Raw genomic sequence first — 23,218 nt, forward strand, 5'->3', positions numbered from 1 at the left:
CCCAGGAGAGTCTTCCTGATGTCTTTCATAGGAACAGGCTCTGGCCAACAGAGCACTTGTGAAAATCCCCTCCTCAGCAACAGGAGGGAAGCACAAGTCACCATAATCATATTAAGAAAGATCAGAAACATATAAGCAGCCTGTTAGCCAGGTCTTTTCCAAATGAAGACCCCCACCCAGCAAAAATGATAGAGAGACCGACCGCTGCCCCATGTGGAGATGATCACAGGAGTAAGGGCAGCATCTCTAAATAAATCCTTATGCACCCACCACAAAGACTGCACAAGGCAGTGCACAGAACAAAAAGGAGCCAGAACAGCACTTCAATCCATATTCTTGTAGGAATATATTTTCTTGGGTTTGAAAACATTCAAGTCTTCTTTACCTTCTCATTATTTGCTCTCAGATCACCAAGGAAGACACAATTATTAAATCTGCAAATGAACTCACAAGAATTTAGCATTATGACAGAAACACAAACATTCCTGCTATTGCCTGTTTTTCTGCTAATTGGTCCTATTTTCTTTTTTTTTCTGGCAAAAAAGTAGGATTCACACAAACAGTGGAAACCATCCTCCAAACAGCACAATATTCCATTAAAAAAGCAAGGCTTCCTAAGTGGTGATAATGTACAACAGAGCATGGGAGTCACTGGTGTAAGCTGCTGCTGCTGCTGTGGAATTGCTTGGAAAAGGTTTCTTTCCCTCTGGCAGGCTGTGTTCGTGCTGTGAGCTCAACAACCAAGTTTGAATTGGGAATTCTGCCCGCAGCAAAGGCACGTATCACACAAAGGAATAAATAAAACCTCAATTTTCTGTCCAAAAACAAACCTCATCAGGAAACTTTCTCTCAACCTTTGCACAGAGTGCAAGGGCTCACTGTGGGCAGCACTCAGTTGTGTAAACAGGGGGGTGCGGTGGCATTTCAGCCACCCCGGGCCATTTCTCCTTGTCTCCATGAGGCTGACAAATGAGCCAGGACCCTGTGCCCTTCTGGGCAAATGCTGGCCCAAGTGAGTTGTCCTGGGGCTTCTTCCAGAGCACAGCAGGGATAAACACTCAGGAAACCAAATCCCACCCACAGAGCACGACTTGCCAGTATCAGGGCCTGCAGTGTCAGGTCTGTTACAAGCAATTCCTCTTCTCTGCTGGCTGGTTTTTGTTATGGGAACAATCTAACCAGAGCAGGTACAAAGAGATGAAGGAGAAAAACAGAGAATATGGACTGAAGTGCAGAGTCCTGAAATATCCAGACAGGGATCTGAGGCAAAAGCAATCCTGCCAGCAAGGCTCTCCTTCCCAGGCATCTGCTCCTGCTATTGTCATTCACATTTGCATTTACTGTGTACCTCGCCTTGCAGCGTGGAGCAGCATCTGAGTGCGGCACAGTGGTAACAGGCAGTGATAATCCCACAGATTTCCTTCAAGATATTATGGGAAATGAAGTTTTTACTGCCTGGCCCATGCTACTCATAGAACAATGTGCAAGAGTAAGGAGGACAGCTGGGTGGAGAAGATCTGCTTCTGATTAGAGGGGAGGAATATTGTGCACTTTGCATGAAGGCTCCAAGACCAGAAATCATCCTATGCCAAATGCTGGCATCTGTCTCTGAATTTTAATCTTACTGACTCCACAGCCATCTAATTCCAGCTGATATACTTAGGGGCAAGCTGATGCTCTGCTCTCCTAACACATGTTCTGTGTACAGCAATGCTCAGCCATTTTGGAGGCACTGTGCTTGGAAAAAAGTCATTCCAGTGAACACAGAGAATATCTCTCTTTGCTACTTCTAAGGACAGAGAACAACACTAACATCTTGAAGGTATCAAAAGACTTACATCCTGAGTTAGTTCAGAATGATTTTCTAAGAGCTCACCATGGCTGATAGTCAAAATAAATCAAATTGCAAACAATGTTGCACAAAGGTCCTCAGTTAAACTGCCAGTTGCATCTAAGAAAACAGGCACTACATATGCCATAAATTCCCAAAAGTTTTCCATTGCTGCCTTGCAGTGGAAGCTCCACTAAACCCAGGAACCTAGACAGAGCCATAAATCCAGCAGTGAGGTGCAATTAAACACCTCCCAGTGTAAGCCATGAGTTTTACACTCAGTTTGCAGCAGTATAAAAGAGCTACATCCAGCACAGGCGAGCAATGAATCAGTCGCTCCGTGCTGCACTGGCACTCAGACAACAGGAACTATCCGACAGTCAATGGAATCTCATTTCATTGCAGGGAGAGGATAATGTTTTGTCACCCCTCCAAGGAAATCCCAGAGGGATTTATGTTCCAGATTGGACTCCAAAGCAAACACCCCAAGTGTTGCACTGATGATGCACTGAATTACCTTTAAACCTGAAAACCACAGCCGTTTAAACTGCACAGCCCTTTCCAAGTGTAAGGTCTGAGCAGTGGGATTGCTAACTCAGGCCAAGAGCTGGGCTCTCATGCTCCAGGGATCACTGCTAGTTTATCTACACAGCACTGAGTTGCACATCATGGCAGCTCCAGGCCAGAGCAAACTTAGAGATCTTTGCACTCCTTTTCCAGTTAATTTTGTCCTAACTTTTGAGTGCAGGCCTATAAAGAAATCTAAGCAGTAAATGTAGAGGGGTAAATGTCATGAAGCAGCAAGGCTCAATGGGTAGGCAGTCTGCTTTCTTCAAAAGAAGAGATGACAAACTCAGAGCATGCTGATCTCTAGCAGTTTTAACTAATGTAGAATGACTTGGTGCATTTTAATATAACTGTAAATGGCATCAGAATTCTTGCATGCACCCTCTGATACCATTAAGGAGGAAAACAATAGAAAAATTGTGAATGGTATTCCAAACATGATTCCATTAAATGCCTACCACCACGTGCACAAATGTAATAAATCTGATAAAGGAAGTAAACTACATCCACTGATTTGCAACAGTGCCATTAATGCTAAATCTCCTCAAGTCTGGACCCACTTTCAGAGGCTCAAGATGAGAATGTTGATTCCAAGAGGCTGCTGTTTGAGGCTACAGCCAGAAAAAGAGAGACATTACCAGCTCCACGTCCTTGTCTGGGCGGAAGGCATGAGAGAGCTTTGATGTGGATGCAGACTACACGCTGCTCAATCTCATGTCAGGGTTCCAGTTCTCTTGGCTTCTGGCTTTACATGCAACACATGTTCAATTGTTAGAGGTTTGCTGTGTATTACCTCACTGTAACAAGTGACCTCATGAACTTGCACCGCTAATTCAAAAGGATTAGCGACATTTGCTCGACATTTCTTTGAACTTACTTCTACTAAAGGATGGGCTGTGGAACAGAAGTACATCCTCCTGCAAAAATAATAGAAAATAGGCTTTGGTATCTGTTAAAAACATGTGTAGCAGCAGGAAGCCTCCTGTTACAAGAGGGAATTACTTCTGATAACGCACAGAACTTTGATCAAATCCTTTTTCTCTGCTGAAATACACTGACCCCTATTGTCTTATGCAGTTCCAGTGGCTGAGCAGCTTCAGCTTCAATTACTGCAGTGTGGCTTTGAGAGATCACAGAATCAAGTAGCCACAGTAAATTAGTCAGAGTTCTAGATCAGAGCTGTTTCCAAAGTATTCTCACTAAAGTTCAGGATTTAGGGTATTTAGCAGTCTACAAACAAGATATTTTTTTGTATTTTAAAGAAAAATATACCTTTAATTAGAGGATAAACAAACCATGCTGCCTTTTTTGCTTTAGATTTCTCGTGTGCTACTTCCCACTGTAGCAATCATTTAATATTTTGTTTTATTGTTCAGATTTGGAAACAGAAAACTCTAAGAGAATGGATTGAGGAGCAGACAAAAACCAAACAAAACAGCAAGTGCAGCACAAAACCAATGTCTCTTTTTAACCTGAAAATTGTCCTATCTGATTGTTAAGACAGTCTTTGCTGTAATGTCAGAAACAGAGGTTCATAGAGAAACCCAGGGGTCCTTCCTTTGCCACTTTGGGATTCAGAGCCTTGGGTTATAAAATTAACTTTTCCAGAGATGGGCAACCACAAAACACACTCTAAAGGAAGTGATGCACCTGCCTCTCTTTTTCTCTCTCCTCAGAGTGGCACATCCCAAACTATAACCAACTTTTTTATTCCAGGCCATTGCTCTACGAAATAGGACAACCAGAGGGCAAGGCTCAGTCCATATAATGTGTATGCTACAAAAGTAAAAAAAAACCCACCAGAAAAAGTACCTTCACCAAGCACATGATGTACTTTATACAATTGTTCTTGGTTTCCAGCTCTTGTTTCTCTCTTCTTGAACTGCAGAGAAGACCACTTGTCTTACTATGTGTGTACAGCCCTTAGCTCAGCTGCCAAGGACCTCGAGGCTTTACTGAATTGTAGAAGACAAATAAGATACTGGAACACACACACTCAGGGTCAATCTCAGCAAATCCCTAGATCAATTATCTTCCCTGAAATAATCAACCCTTTAAAAGAAACATGCAGCTTTCACCTATTTGCTGAGTTTTGTAACATTTGTTTTATATACAGAAGGATGGGTGGTGGTGGTGGTGGTGTGAAAATTAACTAAGTGTCATGTCCCACCAAGAATCTGACACAAAACAATACAATATACTGTTATCCTATAAATCTAACCCAGGCTGGAACCAGGCCAGTGCTGCACCATTTGAAATACAGTTTGCATATTGTCACATATTTTAAATCTAAGGGTAACAATATATATCAAAAGCAGATTATTCTCATATGGGAAAAACAAAATAAAGGAAAAAATAATTACAAAAGCATCGCCAGATCCCAAGTTAAACCAAATCCAAATAATAATCTCCAGGCAACCATTAATTTTGTGGTGTCCTCAGTCAATTGAAAAGCCACTGCTGCATCTGTGGCTTGGGGGACAGGGATGGGAGAGACGGGAGAGCTCTACTGATCAAATAAGCCACAATACTTAGTGCAAATTTAATACTCCATAGTTTATTTGAGCAGATATTATAGGCTGAGAGTGTTGCTTTAGCCCTGTGGTATACAGCAGTTATATGTCCATTGTCAAGTGCTTTCTCACCATCTACCCTGAGGTCCTGCTGGCACAAAATAACCCAGGCCAAGCCATGTCTGAAAGGATTCAGATCCTCTGCGGCTCTCACTCACCCACTGAAGGGTCACCAAACTAAAGAACATCTCCACTGAAGATGATAGGGCCATTAATTTTAATGATAACACAAGAAACTGTAATGAGTGTGTGCCCTGCAATTCTGTTCAGTTCATAAGAAATTTAAACTTTCCATCTGCACAGTATTTACTGAAATAAGCCAGCACAGCACCCTCCCTTCCTCTTCAGCTAATACCACGAAATAGAAATCATAGTGTGGCTGTTCCATCCATCAATAATTCACATGTAGGGCAATATCAATCTGCTGAGTGATGCTGAGCAATCTTTTTTGGGTCAGCAATGTCTGTCCCTTCTGCAGGGTCACAGAAACACATCTCCTGCTAATAAAAAGTAAACATAAGTCTCTTGAACTCCATGCTTATGTTAGTTTGCACACTATCTATAGCAAGAGCTGAGAGTTTCATTTTGCGGTTCAGTTTTCTAAATTCAATTTTTACCTGGATGCAATTTCCTTCAAAACCTTTCTAACAAGATAAACTGTTGCACTGTGTTGCCATTTAATAATAAACTTCCTCAAGAAATCTCAGTTTAAAAAGAGCAGAGGACTTTTAAAACAGTTAACAAACATTTCAGACTTTGATCAAATCACTCACAATCCTCAGGGGAATTAAATACTTGAAAATGGCAGAACTTACAAGAAATAGCTGCAGAGTTTCCTGACTGGTTGTGTGCTCCTGAAATCTTGCTGAGTTTTGCAACTTTTGCCTTTCTACAGTGAGATAAAACTGAAGAACACCATTGAAGGGAAAGGAGTTTGTCTTGAATGTACTGGCATTGAAACTATAGTTAGATAAAAAATAGCAAGCAAGCTCTGTAAATGATTATGTTCCCATTTGTTTACTGGAATGAGTTTGGCTATCACAAGATGTGACTTACTGCTTTCATCTTTCCAGATACCAACTGGTAAGCAAATTTCCAACTTACATGCCTGACTGCACAAGGAAGATGGATTTTGAATGACCCGCAAGCCCCAGAGCAGAGCACTCATCCCTTCTCCACTCAGAAATACAAATGGTGCCACATGACTTATGTGGAACTCAGTCTTTGGATATCTAACATCAGATTAACACACTGAAAATGGCAACCACAAATTGCAGCCCTGAACAGAACACATTCAGCCTCCCAGATATTCCTTCAGAGGACACAGAAGTCAAATTACTCAAAAAAGCTACTCACTGTAGACTTTTCACTGGGATCTAGTTAAAATGTAAACAACCATTGGAAATTTAGTTTGTTTTTCCTCTTCCTGTGTTATGCAACGTACTCAAGTTACACAAGGCTGTTTTTTCAGCTGGATCACAACATGGTAGCACATTTGCAGACCAGTGCTGATGTTTCATTAATGATCTCCACAACAAGAAGATCATTGTTGTCTTTTATGTAAATGCTGGCCAAGTTACAATCACATTAAAATTTACTACATTCTTTTGGATGGCCCAGTATCAGAGAGCAGGTCATGCTTCCTACCACTAAGGACACTCCAACAATGTACAGGCTATTTTGGGTGAGTGCCTGGTAATTAAAAAAGCCACACAGTTAATGAAGTCTGCCAGCAAAAGAGGAAATCTCAGTTGTTCATGTCAAAACAAGAAGAGAACTTGGTTTGTTAGGTGACATTCAAACTACTCCATATAAAAAACCCCATTTTGTGCAGCTGAAACTCTTCCCAGTCAAAGAGTCTGATCTAACAGCTGACTCAGAACAGTTTCAAATTCTAACTTTGCTACAGACTTCAGAGCATGGCCAGGCCAATTCATTATTTCATTCATCATCTATCAATCACAAACTAGAAACAATATTTGCCTTCATTTTTCTTAACTATTTATCTAAACTGTGAGCTCACTGGTTAGGAATAACTAACTAGTTACACTAGAAAGTGACTTAACATCCCAGGCTGTGACAAAGAACAAGCAGAAGACCACAGTGCACACATCAAATAAAACTGTAATCTCACAAGAAAATGCTGACAACACATGTAACACCCAAACACTATTCCAAGCTGAAAACAGGGTTTTCAGCCCAATTTGTTAATTACAGCTTATGTATTAACTTTACCAAAGAGAAAAACATGCACAAAAATCCACCCAATGCCCCCATTACATGCAGACTCTGACACTCAGACAAGCACCATTAATGCAAACTGGAGATGCTTTAGGGAAAACCCAGCACAGGACAGAATCAATATTAAGTATCAGTAATAAGCAATTAAGATGTTTTGGTTTTTTTTAAGTAAACAGCTAGAAAGAAACCACAACCTTCAATAAATTTTCCACAGAGATTGCCACACAGGGGCAAACACCTGTGGAATAGAGGTGAAACATGAAAAAACACCTCAACTTAGATGAAAGTAGCTCATATAAGACATGCAGAATGACAGCTCATTCGGCATCTCATTTGCCATACATCTAGACTGAGATATTCTCTCCTTAGTTCACACATCCTACCCTGCAAAGCCCCACATTTTAACTATTTCTGCTAGAGAACAATAACATTCTTGCAGTCTGCTGCTAGCACACTCTCACCAACCACTTCAGCAACACCACTGCAAAAAGAACGCTGCAAGGAAATAATTCAGCCTCCTCAAAAGAGGCAAATTTGTGTTCAGAAAACAAATATGGCTAAATGAAAGTATGAAAAAAATCTGTCATTTGTGGCCAGAGAGGAAAAGTGCACTTCTTGGCTAGGAAGATCTAAATTGCCAGAGCCACTGGCAAGGATTCTAGTGAAAGGAAACACATGGTCCATTAGTAGCTCTTGTCTGTTCCCCTCCTCTCTTCTACACTTAGTTATCTATTCTGTTCTGACACTGAATCTCTACAGAGGTTTGGGCAAATCAGATGTAACCAGCTTGGCTCCCAGAGACCCTAAGTTTCTGCAGCTCCTGTTTCACACAATGCAAGATGCCAATGTTTGGGTTACTGGCAAACAGGGCAGTTAACTGCCTCGTGCTTCAGTTCCCCAGTCCAGAAAGTGGGAGCAATCTAGCTCCTCCTTTTCTCAGATGGGGACACCTGTTCTTCTGCAGCAGTGGAGAGGTGAGAAGGCAAGACAAGGAAACAGAGGACTTCTTCAGGAGGAACAGGGATGTGAAACCATCTGAGCCAGCCCGATAATTACAAGGAAATGGCAGCAGATCTAAATCACAACCGGGTGGGAGGTGGCCCTACCCACAAATGTGACAGTCCTAGCAGGTTCTGCTCAGCAGCTCTTTTTGCTGTAACAATATTATTGCACCTAAGTGAAATATTTTGGCCTCACTCCAATAATAACTGAGGCAGGCAATTGTTCTGGAAGAAAAGTTTGCTCAATGTGATGGAAGCAGCCACTGCCTACTGGAGAGAAAATTCAGCAAAAAGCTCTCTTTGTTCTGGTATTCTGGACTGAGCCTGGACTTCCCGCCCTGCTGTCAAGAAAAGGAATACTCTGCAAGCAGGACCTCAGCAGCAGACAGTGGTTTGAATATATGTTGCCTTGGTCTGGCACACTGCCTGTTAAAATAGTTACACATTTTCTTACAGCCGTAAGACTTTCTGGCTTTCCTCTAAGTCAGATAAATTCACCTAAAACAAAGCACAGAGTGCAAATCAGATCTAGTCAGAGTGTACAGATTTTATTACTGGAATCTACTGGGCATCTTAGAAAGCTTGACACTCCAGAGCCTAGGAGTGTAACATAAAAAATGAAAACATTTTGGCAGTGAGACTGTCAAGCAGAAAACCTAACGGAACCTCTAAGTACTCAAATGCACTTTAGGTGTATGTGCATAAGCCCGTTGGCAGCCAATAGAGTGAAAAGAAAACATCAATAGTTGCAGAAGCAGAATGCAGACAACACTTAGCCAGATAATGCTCCAACGAGACTCTGACTTCCTGGCTTGTCACTGACACTGCCACCCTATAAAGCAACACTGGGCAGCAATTAAGGAAGGGCAGTTATTCACCACTAAGTCAGGAAAGGAAAAGAAAGGAATGAGCTTTCCCAGGCTGCAGTAGTTCCAGATTGTCTCTCAAAGGGCTGCATCAATTACTGTCACTTATTTGTCAGCAGTGTGCAGTGATTAATTGGCGAGCGGCACATTTTTGCGTGCCTTACGTCAGACACGGCTCTGCTCCCCCATCTGTTCTTGCTGCTGCTAGAGACCAGAATGTTCCACACCACGGACCTTGTCAAGGCTGTATTAATGTCTCACAATGGACCCAAGCTAAAACAACTTAAAACCCTACAGATTACCTAAATGTGCTGAAAACAGAGATGTAAAGAGAAGTGACTGAAAGATTTAGTAGAACTGAAAGCTGAGAGGCAAAATACAGCAACAGGCTACGTTTCTTCAGCAAAACGAGAATGTCATGTTGGCAGAAGAAGGGAATTTGTTGTCAGTATTAAAATATGTGGAGAAGTTTTTATCACTAATTCAGAATAAATAGTGCTTTACAAAAACCCCCAAGATATTTACAAACTAAGTTGTTACTTAGCAAGGACATCAAAAACAGCCTTAAACTTCTCACATCCTTACTTGGCTATTTATCAAGGCATTTGAATGCCTCTGCCTCATTTTCTAAAAATCATGTGCATTTTAAGGACTTCCACAGAAGTCTAACATGCATTTAAATGTTTCCTTGGAGTCTTAGCAAACACATACACACATGTATGTGCTAGGTAGGGAATAAATAATTCCACACACATACTAGAGCACAGAACAGCAGGACAGTATTGGGTAACACACACACCTATGGTTGTAAGTATAACAATGAATTAATTATTAAAATACCATTTATCATTTATGTGAGCACTTTCATGTGTAGAGATGGATGTGCTTTGAAATTTTATTTCAATACGTGTCACAGCATGACAACAGCATCTTCCTGGGTCCAGGAGCTGTGGTCTGTGTGATCTCTGCCAAAGAAATTGCATAAATTTATTTCAATGCCTTTATCTCTCTCAGTTTCTATCTGTTGTTGTACCATTTGTAACAGCACCACCTTCACCAAAGTGACCTCTAAAGCCTCTAGTGCAATTCTGCAACAACAAAGTCAACACAGAGAAAACAAAATCAGAGATTACAAACCAGGTCTACGTGAGGTAGCATATGGCACATTAAAGCTCAGTAATCATCCAGAAATGAATTTTCACACACTTTGAATATTTTTACTACTTTCTCAAAATTAAATGGAAAAAAAAATTCTGGAACATCACACAAAGTATTCAATGTAAGCACAGAGGAATAATGTTACTATAGGTTAACATTCATGCCAAAATACAGCTGGCCATGCTTCTGTGATGGCTCTAACCATGACTCCATGGTGCCTATCAGAATATCAGCACTATCAGTAGGACAGGCTCTGACAGCTCCTCATCCCATGCATTGTCCAGAACAGAAGAAAATCTGCCTGTGAGATCTGCCCTTGATCTGGGATTTACTGGTCTCAGAAGGCAGGTCCCCACTTTCGTGGTGCAAAGCTTGTCTCTGTCTCTCAGGCGCCATCAGCACCTTGGACAGTGAGAAACCAGCAACTATTTCCAATTTCTGCTCAAGAGCTCACTTCTCACACTTATTTTTCAATTCCTGACTTTGGCCCCAGAGTGTACATTTCACCTTTCTTGTCCTTTGGCTGTTATCCTTTATAAGATATAATCTAAGAGGCTCTCTAAAATATTTTGTGTTGACACAATGATACTGCCTGATGGGTCATTCATTTTACATTAGCTGAATTTCTCTGTTGCACACCATGAACATCAAACACCACCTCCTTCTATTTCTGTAGCAAAATTCAAAGCTGCATTAGCTTAAAAACATTAACAACATTTTGCATTATTTATTATATTCTACCTTGCAGGCTCGCCTATACTAATCCTCTCGGATGCATTCAGAACAGGAGTGATCCTTGGCCTCCAACTTTAAAGCAATTTACTACTACTGCAAACACAGCAATATTCTAGATAGAAATTAGAGGTGGGATTGGAAAAGTGTTACGTTGTAGAAGGCTCTTGCTTGTCTCCTTTATGACATTAGAAGAAGTTCCCAAAGCTGTGACAGTATCAGTGGTATTTCATATGCCTTGTCATTATCTTTCCATTCATAGTTCCCCAAGACAGATTTGAAGAGCAATTGTGTGACAGTATGGGGTGAGAAATGACAACAAATGGTTGACAAATATGGTTCAAAAACCGAACAAAAGAACTTCCCAAACCAGAGTAGGCAGAACAATTCTTTTAGTCAAATAATGCATCCAGAAGAAATGCAGAAGAATCCTAGAACACATACATCCCTTCCTATTCTAGATAATGCAAATTAGTCACCAGATCATCACAAAGACCTGTTGTCTTAAAACTTGGGTAATTTATATCTACAGTATTTAATGCATTTGAAATCCACAAGAGGGCAGACACAGAGGTAAACTGAAGACACACAAAGACAGCAGATCAAAAGAAGCCTCAAAACCCTGCCCAGTGTTCTGAAATATGTGTGGTTGGGTTTGTCTTGGTTCTGTGGTTTAAGAAGAATTTGACCATAGGATAGGGGCAATTTTATTAATAATGCATTTAGACTCCTGATTGCCTTTACTCAAAAACATAACCTTGCCATATGCTGAAAATATGAATCCTATTAACCAGGTTCAAGCAATTCTTCATTTGTTCTGAAGCCAGCTTTGGCTCCACAGATAATTATAATGACCACATAATTTGCCTTGTGCAGTCATTATTAAAAATTAATTCACATTCACAGCAACTCTTCCCTTCAGTGTACATGGTTTGATCTGGGTATGTGCATACACGCTACACATGTATAATACACAAATGTATTAATATACTGCTTGTGCCTACTGTAAACAGTGAACTCCATAACCACACTCTGGCACATGTTTTTACTGTAATAATTTCTTCTTCCTACATGAGCATAAATCAACTGCCCAAAGCAAAGTTAAGCAAGTACAAGATGAGAACAAGAAAACATTCTTCATTTTCTCAGAGGATGTATTGCCAAAATCTACAGCAGCTGTGGATTCACCTAAGGTAAGTCTGAAATGAAACACAGACCCAAGGATTCATCTGTGACCTATTTTGCTTGGTTTCTAGAAAATATTGTTCTATATGTCTGGGGCTTCTCAAAACATGGCATGAGGAACACCAAGCAGAAAAAGAGATGGTGAAAGCAGTTCATCCAGCCAGAATCTGCTTTCAGAAAAAGCAAATGCAAATGCCACGGCCACTTTGAGTGCACAGCAAATATGCAGCTCCAGATTCTTTCAGAGTAAGCACATTCAGAAGTTGTTTTTATATTTCTGAAAATACTTTCTGAAGCAAAACATTCACATGTTTATCCTCTACTGACAGCGGGGTGAACTGTGGCTATCATGGACAACAGGACAGTAGCCCATATCCTGAGCAGACCTTGCCGGACTCTAATTTAGGAAACAGCACAGCTAATCACAGGAAATTTGTAATTACAGGATTAGCTACTGACTGGGTTTTTATATTCACAAGGGAAGTTACCAGCAATTATGAAATAAGTCTGCTAGGGAACACACATGTGGTTGGGCTTTCTTCGGTTTAATAAATTTATTCACCTGACTAAAAACTTGACACTTGATCAGTACTATGCTCAAGAGCAGCAATTTACAATCACAACTAAGGGCACCAAAACTGACTACTAATTTTCCGTTTCTGGAAAAATCTTGCCTTGTAACATTTCATACAACTCAGAAAATATAACTATGTCCACCATCCACACTGAGCAACCACATGGCTGTTAGCCTGAAACCTAAGTAGGATGATTCTTGGTATGACTTGTCAATTCAAAAAAAGATCAATTAGACAATTGCAGCTGAAGGGATAAATAATTCCTAGTGCCACTGAAATATACAGCAGGAAAGTACCCTTCTGGTACCAAGCAAATGCACTAATTTACACCAAGGAAAACCATTTCTTTTTTTTCTTTTACTTCTAATAGGCTATTAACTGTTTAAGTTTAAAAAGAAATCATAAAACTCGCATACCAATCAGCAATTTGTCTCTCTGACTGAGAACAGCTGAATTTTAACCCCTTTGCCACCCCTACAGTGATTGGCTGAGTCATGTCCAGTTTTGTGGTGGCTTTCTACAAACTGATATTTAGAACAAGAAAAATAAACAAACAAGCAAACAAAGTTCAAATCATTGATTTCACAGCTTTTTCTACTCCAATTCTCATCTAAATTCTATGGTCACATTCAACCCTATAATTGCTAGGCTAATGTAAAGTACCAAAGCAAGGAGAAGAATCACTGCTTCCAGCCACCTTTGCTGCACTGGAAAGGTGTGGGCAGAAGAATTTACAGAAGGTTTGGTTTAGTACACCTGGCCCCATTTGTAGCTCCAACAGAACTGATCTCAGAGTCTTTTTCTATATTGGAGAACTAAGCCCAGCCCTGTCATCCCACACAAGCATTCAGGACATAGCTGAGGAAATGGTTTAGAAAGGGATAACCTCACCTGCTTGGCTTATCAACAACTGCCCTTAATGCAGAGAAAACTTTCCACTGCACTCATTTGAGGAAAACTTTTGGGTCAGGTTACTCAAAACTACAGGATTTTCCCTCAGACATACAGAATGAGTTTAGCAAACAAAAATATAGCAAGAGATTGATGAGATTTTAAGAAGGTGTCTTTACATGGCTCAAGGCTGTTCCAATCACAAGGAAGAACAGCAAAGTTCAGGCCTTGGCACCCTCTGCCCAGAATAACCCAGTAATACAACAACCTCCTTCTCTGCAAAAGCCAAACAGCAGAAAATGTCCTCTGCATAAGCTGTCAGTGTCACCTGGCAAGATTGAGTTACAAGGTAAACTCTGTGCTCAGTACCAGAAGGGAAGGCAGCAACCTGCCTTGGTTGAAACAGCAAATTCCCATAAACACAGAAAAAAATGCGCATCTTGTAAAGATTAGTGTACTCTTAATTTAATAATTCATCCTCCTCTTGCATTTTCTAGGCACAATCTGATTAAATAGCTATTTTCATCCACAGTTTTATTATTCTAAGTTATTAATAATTTTGTTCTAAGTGATAAAGGAAGAAAACAAAGTGAGATCTGTAATTGCAATTTTTTTCTTCCATGCCCAAAAGGGCTTTTATTATTTCATCTCAGCATATCTAATCCCCCTTTACCTACTATGAAACTGAACAAATTGCATACAGATGCACAAGGTAATGTAGTGACCAACCGTCCAAGTTTTATCACAGTATAACTGACCTATATTAAGAAGTCAGAACATGCCAGACAAAAGGACTTGAATGCTTTAAAACCTTTAGAACAAGATGTCATTTTGTGAAACGACTTCGGTGCTTCTTGTCCTGCTAAGTGGATTTATGATCTACCTTGTATTTGGCAGATCAAGTTGGTTAAAGAATATTTCTCTGAGGCATGACACAGAGAATGATCACAACATGAGTAGCAAATGACCACAACAATTAGTACCAAACCTGGATAACCTCCAGCAGTGGAGGTTTCTCCTCCAGCAGCAACCTTACCTGTTGTAGCAATTCCTCCCAGTTTTGTTTGAACAGCTGGTAACTGGAAATGAACTTGTGGATTTAAGGGCTTACAGTCTTTTCCTTGTAGAAGGATAACCAAAAAACCCCCTGAATACACAAACCCAAACCAACTTGTATTATTGGTTCCTTTTTGCTGAATGCCCTTCTCAGAGAAAAACAGAAATGAAAACAACCTCTCTTCAATTATTGTTCAGCCAAGAACATGCTGCTTCACCATGCAACAAATGGAATTAGAAAATTGAAACCCAGTTATTCCCAGTTCATTATGTGCTACATCTACCTGATGCTGCTGCTGTACAAACATGCTGAGACACTTCCATTTTTTCTGAGATTTGAAAGATAAAGGCTTTGAACACATGATTAATGATATTTGAAGTACAGCTGATCATATCTGTCTGTGATGCAGATGGGAACTTCATATATAGATAAATTAAGATTAAGATGCCTTATGGTAAATTTATACATAACAAACATAACTTAATAATAAAAAGTTGCAGTTTTGTCTCACTGGTGCTCTAAATTTTTTTGAGCAAAGTATCAAATTTAAACTGGGACATTTTCTGCTGTATTTATACAGAACCAAGTTCCTGCTTATCAGGACATCCTGCTAGGGAAAACCTAGACAATGGAATCAAATGCCAAAATTTAGTTAGACTCTACTAATTTCCAGGAGCACACACACAATCAGACTTCCAGAGCCCTATGAAACTGTGATCTCACCTTCCCATTCTAGCCTTTTATATATCTGACCTATATAACACTTTTGGTGAAAGCCATGTGGGATCACACCATTTCAAAAACCTAGGTGGCAACTCTTACTATTTTTCTCTTTCTTAAATTGAACAGTAATTCTTAAATCCAAGTTTCCTTGGGATAATTGTTGGAAAGACCTTGTGGCTTTACACAGTAACACCAGGAGTCAAACACTTAGTGGCTTTGTTTTTTCTTTCTCCATCTCGCTACCTAGATTTATTTTTCTGATGCACCAGGCCCAGCTACAGTGCAGTGATGGAGATCCAGGAATATTTTCCTGCCTACCTCAGCTGGAGTCCATGGAGACAAATGGACCATCAAGTCTCTCTTGCACTTGTGATACAGGCAGGTGTTTCCCCCATCATTTCCCTCATCACTGGAGGGTGATGACAGCTTGGATATCATGGCCAGCTCTGATCCCTCTGCTGCTGTAAGGTGAGAGGCAGCTGATGTTAACAAACTCCATGACACTGCTGCTACTTGAGCATAACAAACAGGGCTCAGGGAAAGTAAAGTGAGCAGCAAACACTGAGCTCTGCCAGGCCACTGTCTGCCCCTGCCCACAGCGTTGCACAGAGTCAGGAAGAGCTTAAAAGAGAAGGGGACAGGAGACAAAAAGGGACTAAATAGGCAATAACCATTAAATAAAAGACTGGCCATTCCAGGCTGAAATGTTCAATTAATAATTTTCCAGGTCAAGAAAACTTGATCTGTGACAACTCTTCAGCCGTGACTTAAGTTACTTAAATTTCTCCCATCTTCTTGATGTACCACAGAACATACAGCTGCAAGAACTCATGATGAAGAACACAACTTCTGAGCTCACACTTGCCTAAAAAACCCAATTAAGGAGATGTCAAATCTCACTGTGAAGAAAATCCCAACACTTCAGTGCAGTAAGTATGTAACTGAACTGAAAACATTTTACTGTACCCTAACCACACCCTGACAGCAGCACACTGAGCTGCTCTGCTCAAAGTGGTGCTTTAGAGGGACTGTTATGGTACCTTTCAAACTGCAAATTAAAATAAACACAGAGTCAGGAGTCTTGGAAGAATAAAAGCACTGGTACTTATTGACACAAATGCAAAGCACTAAAGGCTGCAACCTAAAGCAACACAGAATGCCCAGCAGAGGTTAACTTACACTATTCCCTCTTTTATCTGATTTCTACTTCGGACTTGATAGTTTAAATTAAAGAATGCATGAAATCCTTCAGAGTCATACAGACAGATCAAAAATCTAACATTAGAAAAAGAAAAGATAGTTATAATCTTAATCATTTATATCACCTTTAGGCCACACAGCTGATCAGAATGAAAAGCAAAAGGAACTAGTGAGAGTGCTGCTGTTCCCAGCATCAGAAATGGAGCTCTCACCAAGAGGAGCCAAAGGTAATTGAAAAATTACGAGAACAAATGGAACAGTATCTGCACAAAATTACAGAACATGGGGGAAAAAAGTCACAACCTTCTAAAATTGCAGTGACTACACACTTAAAAGAATATCTCTAGATTTTCATATTATTCTGCAAGGCACCACTCACTAAGGAAAAGTCATCATTTTAACAAATTATGATTAACAAACAAACATCCAAACGCAACACTGAAAATTTAAAATTACCTTTACAGCAACAGGTTTCATTTTATCACTTCTCAAAATCAAGTGAAGGAAACAGTTTTTATTTTTTCCAGGTAATACCAAGTGGGACACTGCCAATGGAAATTTTTACTCAAAGAAGAAGGGCTTGCTTTTTTTTTTTCCTTTCTCTTTGTTTTGATTTGCTCCTTTTTTTTCTTCTTTAAGAAAGCTACAGATCAAATAAAAATATGTAGCATACTCGTAAAGTCTGCCTTGCATATAAAATCAATTACACAGTACACGAATCCAGTAATGGGAAACATATTACCTCTGACTGGGAGAAATTCAGACCCCCATGGAAAGAAGAGGGCAGCTCTTGCTGTGCCAAGACCTGGAGCTGCCAAGCCAGGTGCTGGCTCTGCAGCAGCTCAGGTCTGCAGCCATTTTAGCCCAAAAGGAAAGTTCCTGGAGGACAAGATAGAAAATATGCTCACCTGGAGCTGGGCTTCAACCTCCTGCACCTGCTTCTTGTGTTTGCAGGAAGGTCTGAATTCCCTCACTGATCCTCTCAATCCCTTGTTCTGTTGACACCATTAACAAGATCAAAGCTTCAGCTGCTTAACTGCTGTTGCTGCTTACATACACCAAGATTAATCCTTATGTATTGTAGCTCACCTAGAAATAATTTAAAAAACAGGATATTCTCCTCTCTACTTACTGACTTTCACAACTAGATAATTCTTGTCAAAAGTAGATATTAACCCTAAACACATAGCAACTTTGCAGTACAGATCTCTGGCAAAAATCCTGTGCAAAACATGTAAACATGTTAAATTATCCTCTTTTATTCCAAAAAAGAATTTTCTTCTTTGTATTTTAACAGACTTGTTCCTCAAGAATTCCTTAAAAAACCTTCACTTCTGGTTTTTTGTTTTGTTTGGTTTTTTTTAATTGAGTATTTTAATTTCCTTCTTTTGTTCTTATTGCCTGAGTTTGTACTGACCAAATAGAAGGAAAAATATAAAAGGCTGGAAAACAAACAATTGGAATCTTGGTTTTCCTATGACTCAGTTCTTTTCACTGATGTCAAAAAGGCCAACAACAAAGTAACACACTCCAGACATGTCAAAAAAGTGACCAATCTAATTCTCTTTGGAGACACTTAAGGAACATATAGCTAAAAACCTATCACACAACTCAGTATATGATACTGGTTGCTTTTGCTATCTAACACTTAAAATTATATTCTTTTTTGTATCAGCTACCAGTAAGTTAAAAGTTTTCTGGACCTAGAAATAAAGTGCTTTGATAAATCGTAACAAAATCTCTACAAATGAGGAAATATTCTTTACTCAATTTTGTAATGCTTATTTCAACTACATTTGTCTTGGACACTTAGAACATATTTAATTTATATGGAACAAATGATTTGTGGAATGGAACTGGCAAAGTCTCCAAGTTTCTCTTACCTTCAGGAAGCAAATAGTGCATGAAGGCTTGGGATGCTTTTACACATAGGAGGTTGCCACAAACGAGAGAATTATTCATAATTACACTTCTCCAAAATCTGCAGGAACTCTATACAGATATCCCAGTTCATTTTGCAAAACACTGACAAGTCCAAAATGCATCTGAACAGTTTGCTAATGCCAGAGCCTTAATATTAACTGCTGATAACTCAGGAATTCCACATGCAATCACTCTGAATTTACAGTTTTACTGTCCTTGTAGATAAGAATTTATTGGTTATCTGGCTGTACAAGAAGGCCTGTGGGAACTCTTTTGAAAAGTCTTCTGCAGCAAACAACTCACTCTGATAACATGAAGAATTTGATTGTTCCTTGGTTTTAAAGCAGTATTTTTCCCAGTGCTCATGAACAGTACTAAGGAAAAAAAAGAAAAGTATTTAAGTGATATGAAGAGATGCAGGGCATCTGATTCAGCAGGAAGAAGCACTGTGGGAACCAGCTATTCACCAGGAAATCAAACATATGTAAACTCAACAATTCTAGCTGCTCAAGCCACCCTGTTCAGACATCTTTCCACTTGCCTTGCCAGCCACATTGATGAGTATGAACACAGCACTTAAAACTAAATTGCTCAACATTTTCACTTCAGTCTCGTTTCGTGTAACCAGATGAAAGAAATCCTCCTCAATCTCATGCAGGAATACTGAATGCTGACACATTTCCACAGTTCTCTACCCACACATTCTGGCATCTCAAGAATCAATTCAAGTTAATGAGTTTCATACAGTAATGAGAAAGCTGCAAATAAAATGAGACAAAATTGTGTTACAACAAAACGCGGAATTATGATATGAATAAAGCAGTCAATTTGAATGACAAATTCTGTGTGGTTTCAAATTAAATAATTTTAATGGAGTGCTGTAGGTTAGATACAGAAATACAGTTGCAGGCAGTCAAGAGCTTAGTTGCAAGTGTCCAGGATTTCCAGGCACTGCTACTAATATCTAAGTTTCTAAGAATGTCATTAACAAAGAAAATTTTGTTTAAAGCTTCCTTGTTTAAATGAGGATAAAATTTTTCCAAAGTTCTTGTATCTTCATTTTTTTTAAATTTTCAAGCTGTTTTACATCAGAACGTCTTTCAGGGTTTTTTTCCTACTAACATACTTAGAACAAAATTGGGAAGAATAACATGTGATGGCAATACAGTTGTTCCTCCTGACTGTGCTTACTGGCCAGGTGGGAAGTCTGAAATTTGTGCACATACAAATGCAGCACTTGGGATCCACCCTTCTCACTGAGGCTGTATTTAGCTGTCGGTTTCTCCATGGACATTTTCCATGTGCACTTTGAGGTAGTCATTCCTTGTAAACTTCTTGTGGCAGAGCTGGCACTCGGCCATGGGGCGATTGGGGTTGTGAGTCAGCTTGTGGCGGATCAGCATCTTCTTCAGGCTGAAGGACAGGTCACAAACCTGAGGCAGTGAACACAAGACAAAGACATAGCAAGTATTAAAATCTCAAGCATGTATAACACTCCTAAGGTTACATCATGGAGGCCACAGCCACACATACTTGTAGTACTTAATAAATGAGCTGGTCTTTGGAAGAAAAATTCCTTCAGAGAGCACCTCAAAGATTTTTATTCTGCCTGGAATCTTTTTATGCTGGATATTAGGGGTGGTACCACAGGCACAAGGCTGCTGTCTGTCTAAAAAAGACTCAATCTTCAAAATACCAACACATCGAGGTGTCCTGGTAATATTGTGGTGCTTCATTCAGGTTTTTTTTAAAGCTATTGTTCTGTCTGGGATGCAGCAAAAACTGTGACAAAACATCACGAGCAAACATCAGTTCAAATGAAATATTTCCTTCCTGACCTCCAGAATGACACCTGTAGCTTCCAAAAGAATCAGTTCCAATTGCTCAGTTGCAAGGAGGGAGGAGTGAGAATGAACAGGTTCTGAAAACAGCAAGAAAGATTAACTACTAATGCAAAGGAAACCTCGTTGTTCCAGCCTTTCTCTGCCTAGCCAAGAAAATGGCAGACATCTGGTAAATGAAGGTGCAATTCCTTTGCATTATTATCTGGTGTGCTGCTCTCCTTCCTCCACTGTACTCCAAGCAGTCCAGTTCATTCTGCCATTGGAAGAGATGGACAGAGGCACAAGAGACTCTGCCCATACTAAAGCCATTCCTTTATAAAAACCCCTGTACTGAAGTTAAAATGAAGAACAAAAAAGGTTAAAAGAAGAAGTTCAGCAAAGACAAGTTAGAATTAAAAGTTAGGGCAAGACATCAACTCAACCAAAACTGTGCAGTTATACTGTCACACTCACCCTACTGTGCAAGGAAATATTCTAGCATAAATTTGACAGGGAAATGAAGAAAAAAAGAAAAGAAAGCAGCTGCTGATTTGACAAATGAAATAGACAAGAGTCATATAATTAAACAAGAATGAACATCCATAGGCTTGCACTCTTAAAATTCCATTTCATCTCTTTCATGCAGAAAAAAACTCAAGGAACCCAGGACAATCCCTCTGGAGAAAAACAAAGCTTTAAATTTATACTGGCACCCAACTACTGCAAATGCTGAATGATGACTGATTCCTTTTGAAACCACAAGAGCTGACAATCCAAGTAGATCATCTTGGCCTCCAGCATATGGATTTTAGGCCAATTAAGGCTAAACCATTAAATGACCATAAAATGGCAATGGCCAGAGGCAAGTTTTGTACCCAAAATAATTTCTCCCCACATTGTGTGTGCTGCTGCACTAGAACATTTTTGACTTTATGACATGACATAATGCTGAGGACCTTCAGACAGCAGCTCTCCAGCTTTTCCCCAGCGAATAATCTCTGAATAAACCTCTTGGAGACCCAAGCAACAGCCACCCCTTGGTTACTGACAGTGAACCTCAATTGCAGCACCCACTGGTCAGCTCTGAGCACCGCTTTTGCCAAAGCCAGGTTTGTTTCCCCTTCACAGAGCACACAAGGGGAACCCATAACATTTATCTAATCACAGCCACAAATCCCAGTGTGTTGGAAGTGTCACACATTCTAAACACTCCAGGTTTCCTGAGAGCCAGGAGGCCAATCAGGGACATACACACAACAAGATGCGTGTGTGTTCTGTGCATCTTATACACACCTCTTCATTTCTAAAATAAACAGCTTATAACACAGCCTCTAAGTACATTTCTTGCATTTATTCTGCTCATGTGACCAATGTAATGTGTCCTTCTGTTCCTCCAAGGCTCTAACATGTTGTGCTACCTTCCTTCTTCAAAAAAACACATGGAATGCACAGGATTATTAAAGGTATGGCACATCATGCGCTGTTCTTATGCAGAAAAGTTTTGAGGATTTTTTTAAAGAGTTTGATTTGTATATCAATTTTGTAAGCATGACTGATATTTTACAGATTTACAATCACTCTTCCTCATGTGCACTTGAGCTCTAATCAGTCTCTTCAAAGTGATCAAAGTTTTGGTCAGGTAGGGAGGATGGAAAGACTAACATCTGAAATAAAGTGTAAAGAGGCAGAGTAGAAGGAAATACTGTATTGGAAAGAAACCAGGACAGGCAGTACTTGACCTTTCTGCCCCCCAAAAATAATCTATTGTCTCTGAGAAACTGAAGTTCAATTGGCCTTCCAAGAAAAAACAGGCTGGTCTGGAGAGGACAGACATCTAATTTTCTATGAAAAAGTGCATTTCTATTTCCATATTTCAGTCATTTTCACTTTTCTAGGTGACACGTATTAGAATTACCATCTTGAAACGGGAATATTCAATTTCCACTAGGATCCGTGGGATGTGAGAGCTCTGAGACATTAAGGGCTGAAAATGCTTTTGCTGACTGATAAGACACAGCAACAGACACATAAATAAACTGTAGCACCTTCCTCAAACAGAGTACAAAGATTAATTTCACATGTAACTCAGTCCTGCACTGTAACGACTGTTCCATGTGCCTGAGAGAGAGTGAGACAGGAAGGGAAGACATGATTTTTATTTCTGACCCTGGAAAAGAAAAGCTATTTAAAGCAAAAATATAGACGATATGAATTGGTATGTGGTATTCCAGAGATAACAACTTGTGGAAGTTGCCATCATAAATTACCACTCAAGTCATTACTTGAAAAAATAATGAGAGCATCTAAAGCTATCTTGAGCAGAATAAAAAATTGTAGGTGAAAAATCAGGTAGTCCACAATAAATGTCCCCCATAGGGATGTTTTTCTGTAATTGTCCACCACTGCTTTTCCTGTAACTGCTACATAAACATCTGGAATCATGCAATGTGCAAGACAGCTCTGGAGGAATGGGCTGCTCTGGGGGACATTGACTGTGTCCCCAGCATGCGCAGAACAGGAGCCCAGGTGAAATAAGGAGAAATGACTGAAAGCATCAATTTGAACCCTCTACAAGTGTGCATTAAACAACAGACCATGGTGGGCACCTGGGTGACTGGCGCATGCAGGAATGAACAGTGGAGGCAACTGCTGTTGTGTCCAAATCCCAAAAGATCAACAGCCTCTGGCAGTGTGCAGCCAGCAAAAGGCTCCTTCTGAGGACTGATTTAGGTGAAATAAGGTAGAAACTTGAAGTACAAAAAATACCACCAGTAACTGAAGGTACACTCTGAAGAACTCTCAAGTGAAGGACCAGGACTAGACAAAGATTACAGCTGCTTCTAGAAATGCTATGGTTTGGGAAGCTCTACTT

The 23,218-nt window shown here is 39.9% G+C and overlaps 1 protein-coding gene across 3 annotated transcripts in view; it reads right to left on the minus strand.

Annotated features, from left to right (window-relative positions):
- Positions 1-19,791: 19,791 nt before the first annotated feature.
- PRDM5 (PR/SET domain 5) overlaps positions 19,792-23,218 on the minus strand; it is a 59,452-nt gene continuing 56,025 nt past the window's right edge. For all 3 annotated transcript variants that reach the window (XM_066548922.1, XM_066548921.1, XM_066548920.1), the window contains one exon: positions 19,792-19,956. In XM_066548922.1, the coding sequence (XP_066405019.1) occupies positions 19,792-19,956 (165 nt within the window). The remainder of the gene's footprint in view (positions 19,957-23,218) is intronic.

The sequence above is a fragment of the Molothrus aeneus genome, chromosome 4 (genome assembly GCF_037042795.1).
Source record: "Molothrus aeneus isolate 106 chromosome 4, BPBGC_Maene_1.0, whole genome shotgun sequence".
NCBI classification, from domain to species: Eukaryota; Metazoa; Chordata; class Aves; order Passeriformes; family Icteridae; genus Molothrus; species Molothrus aeneus.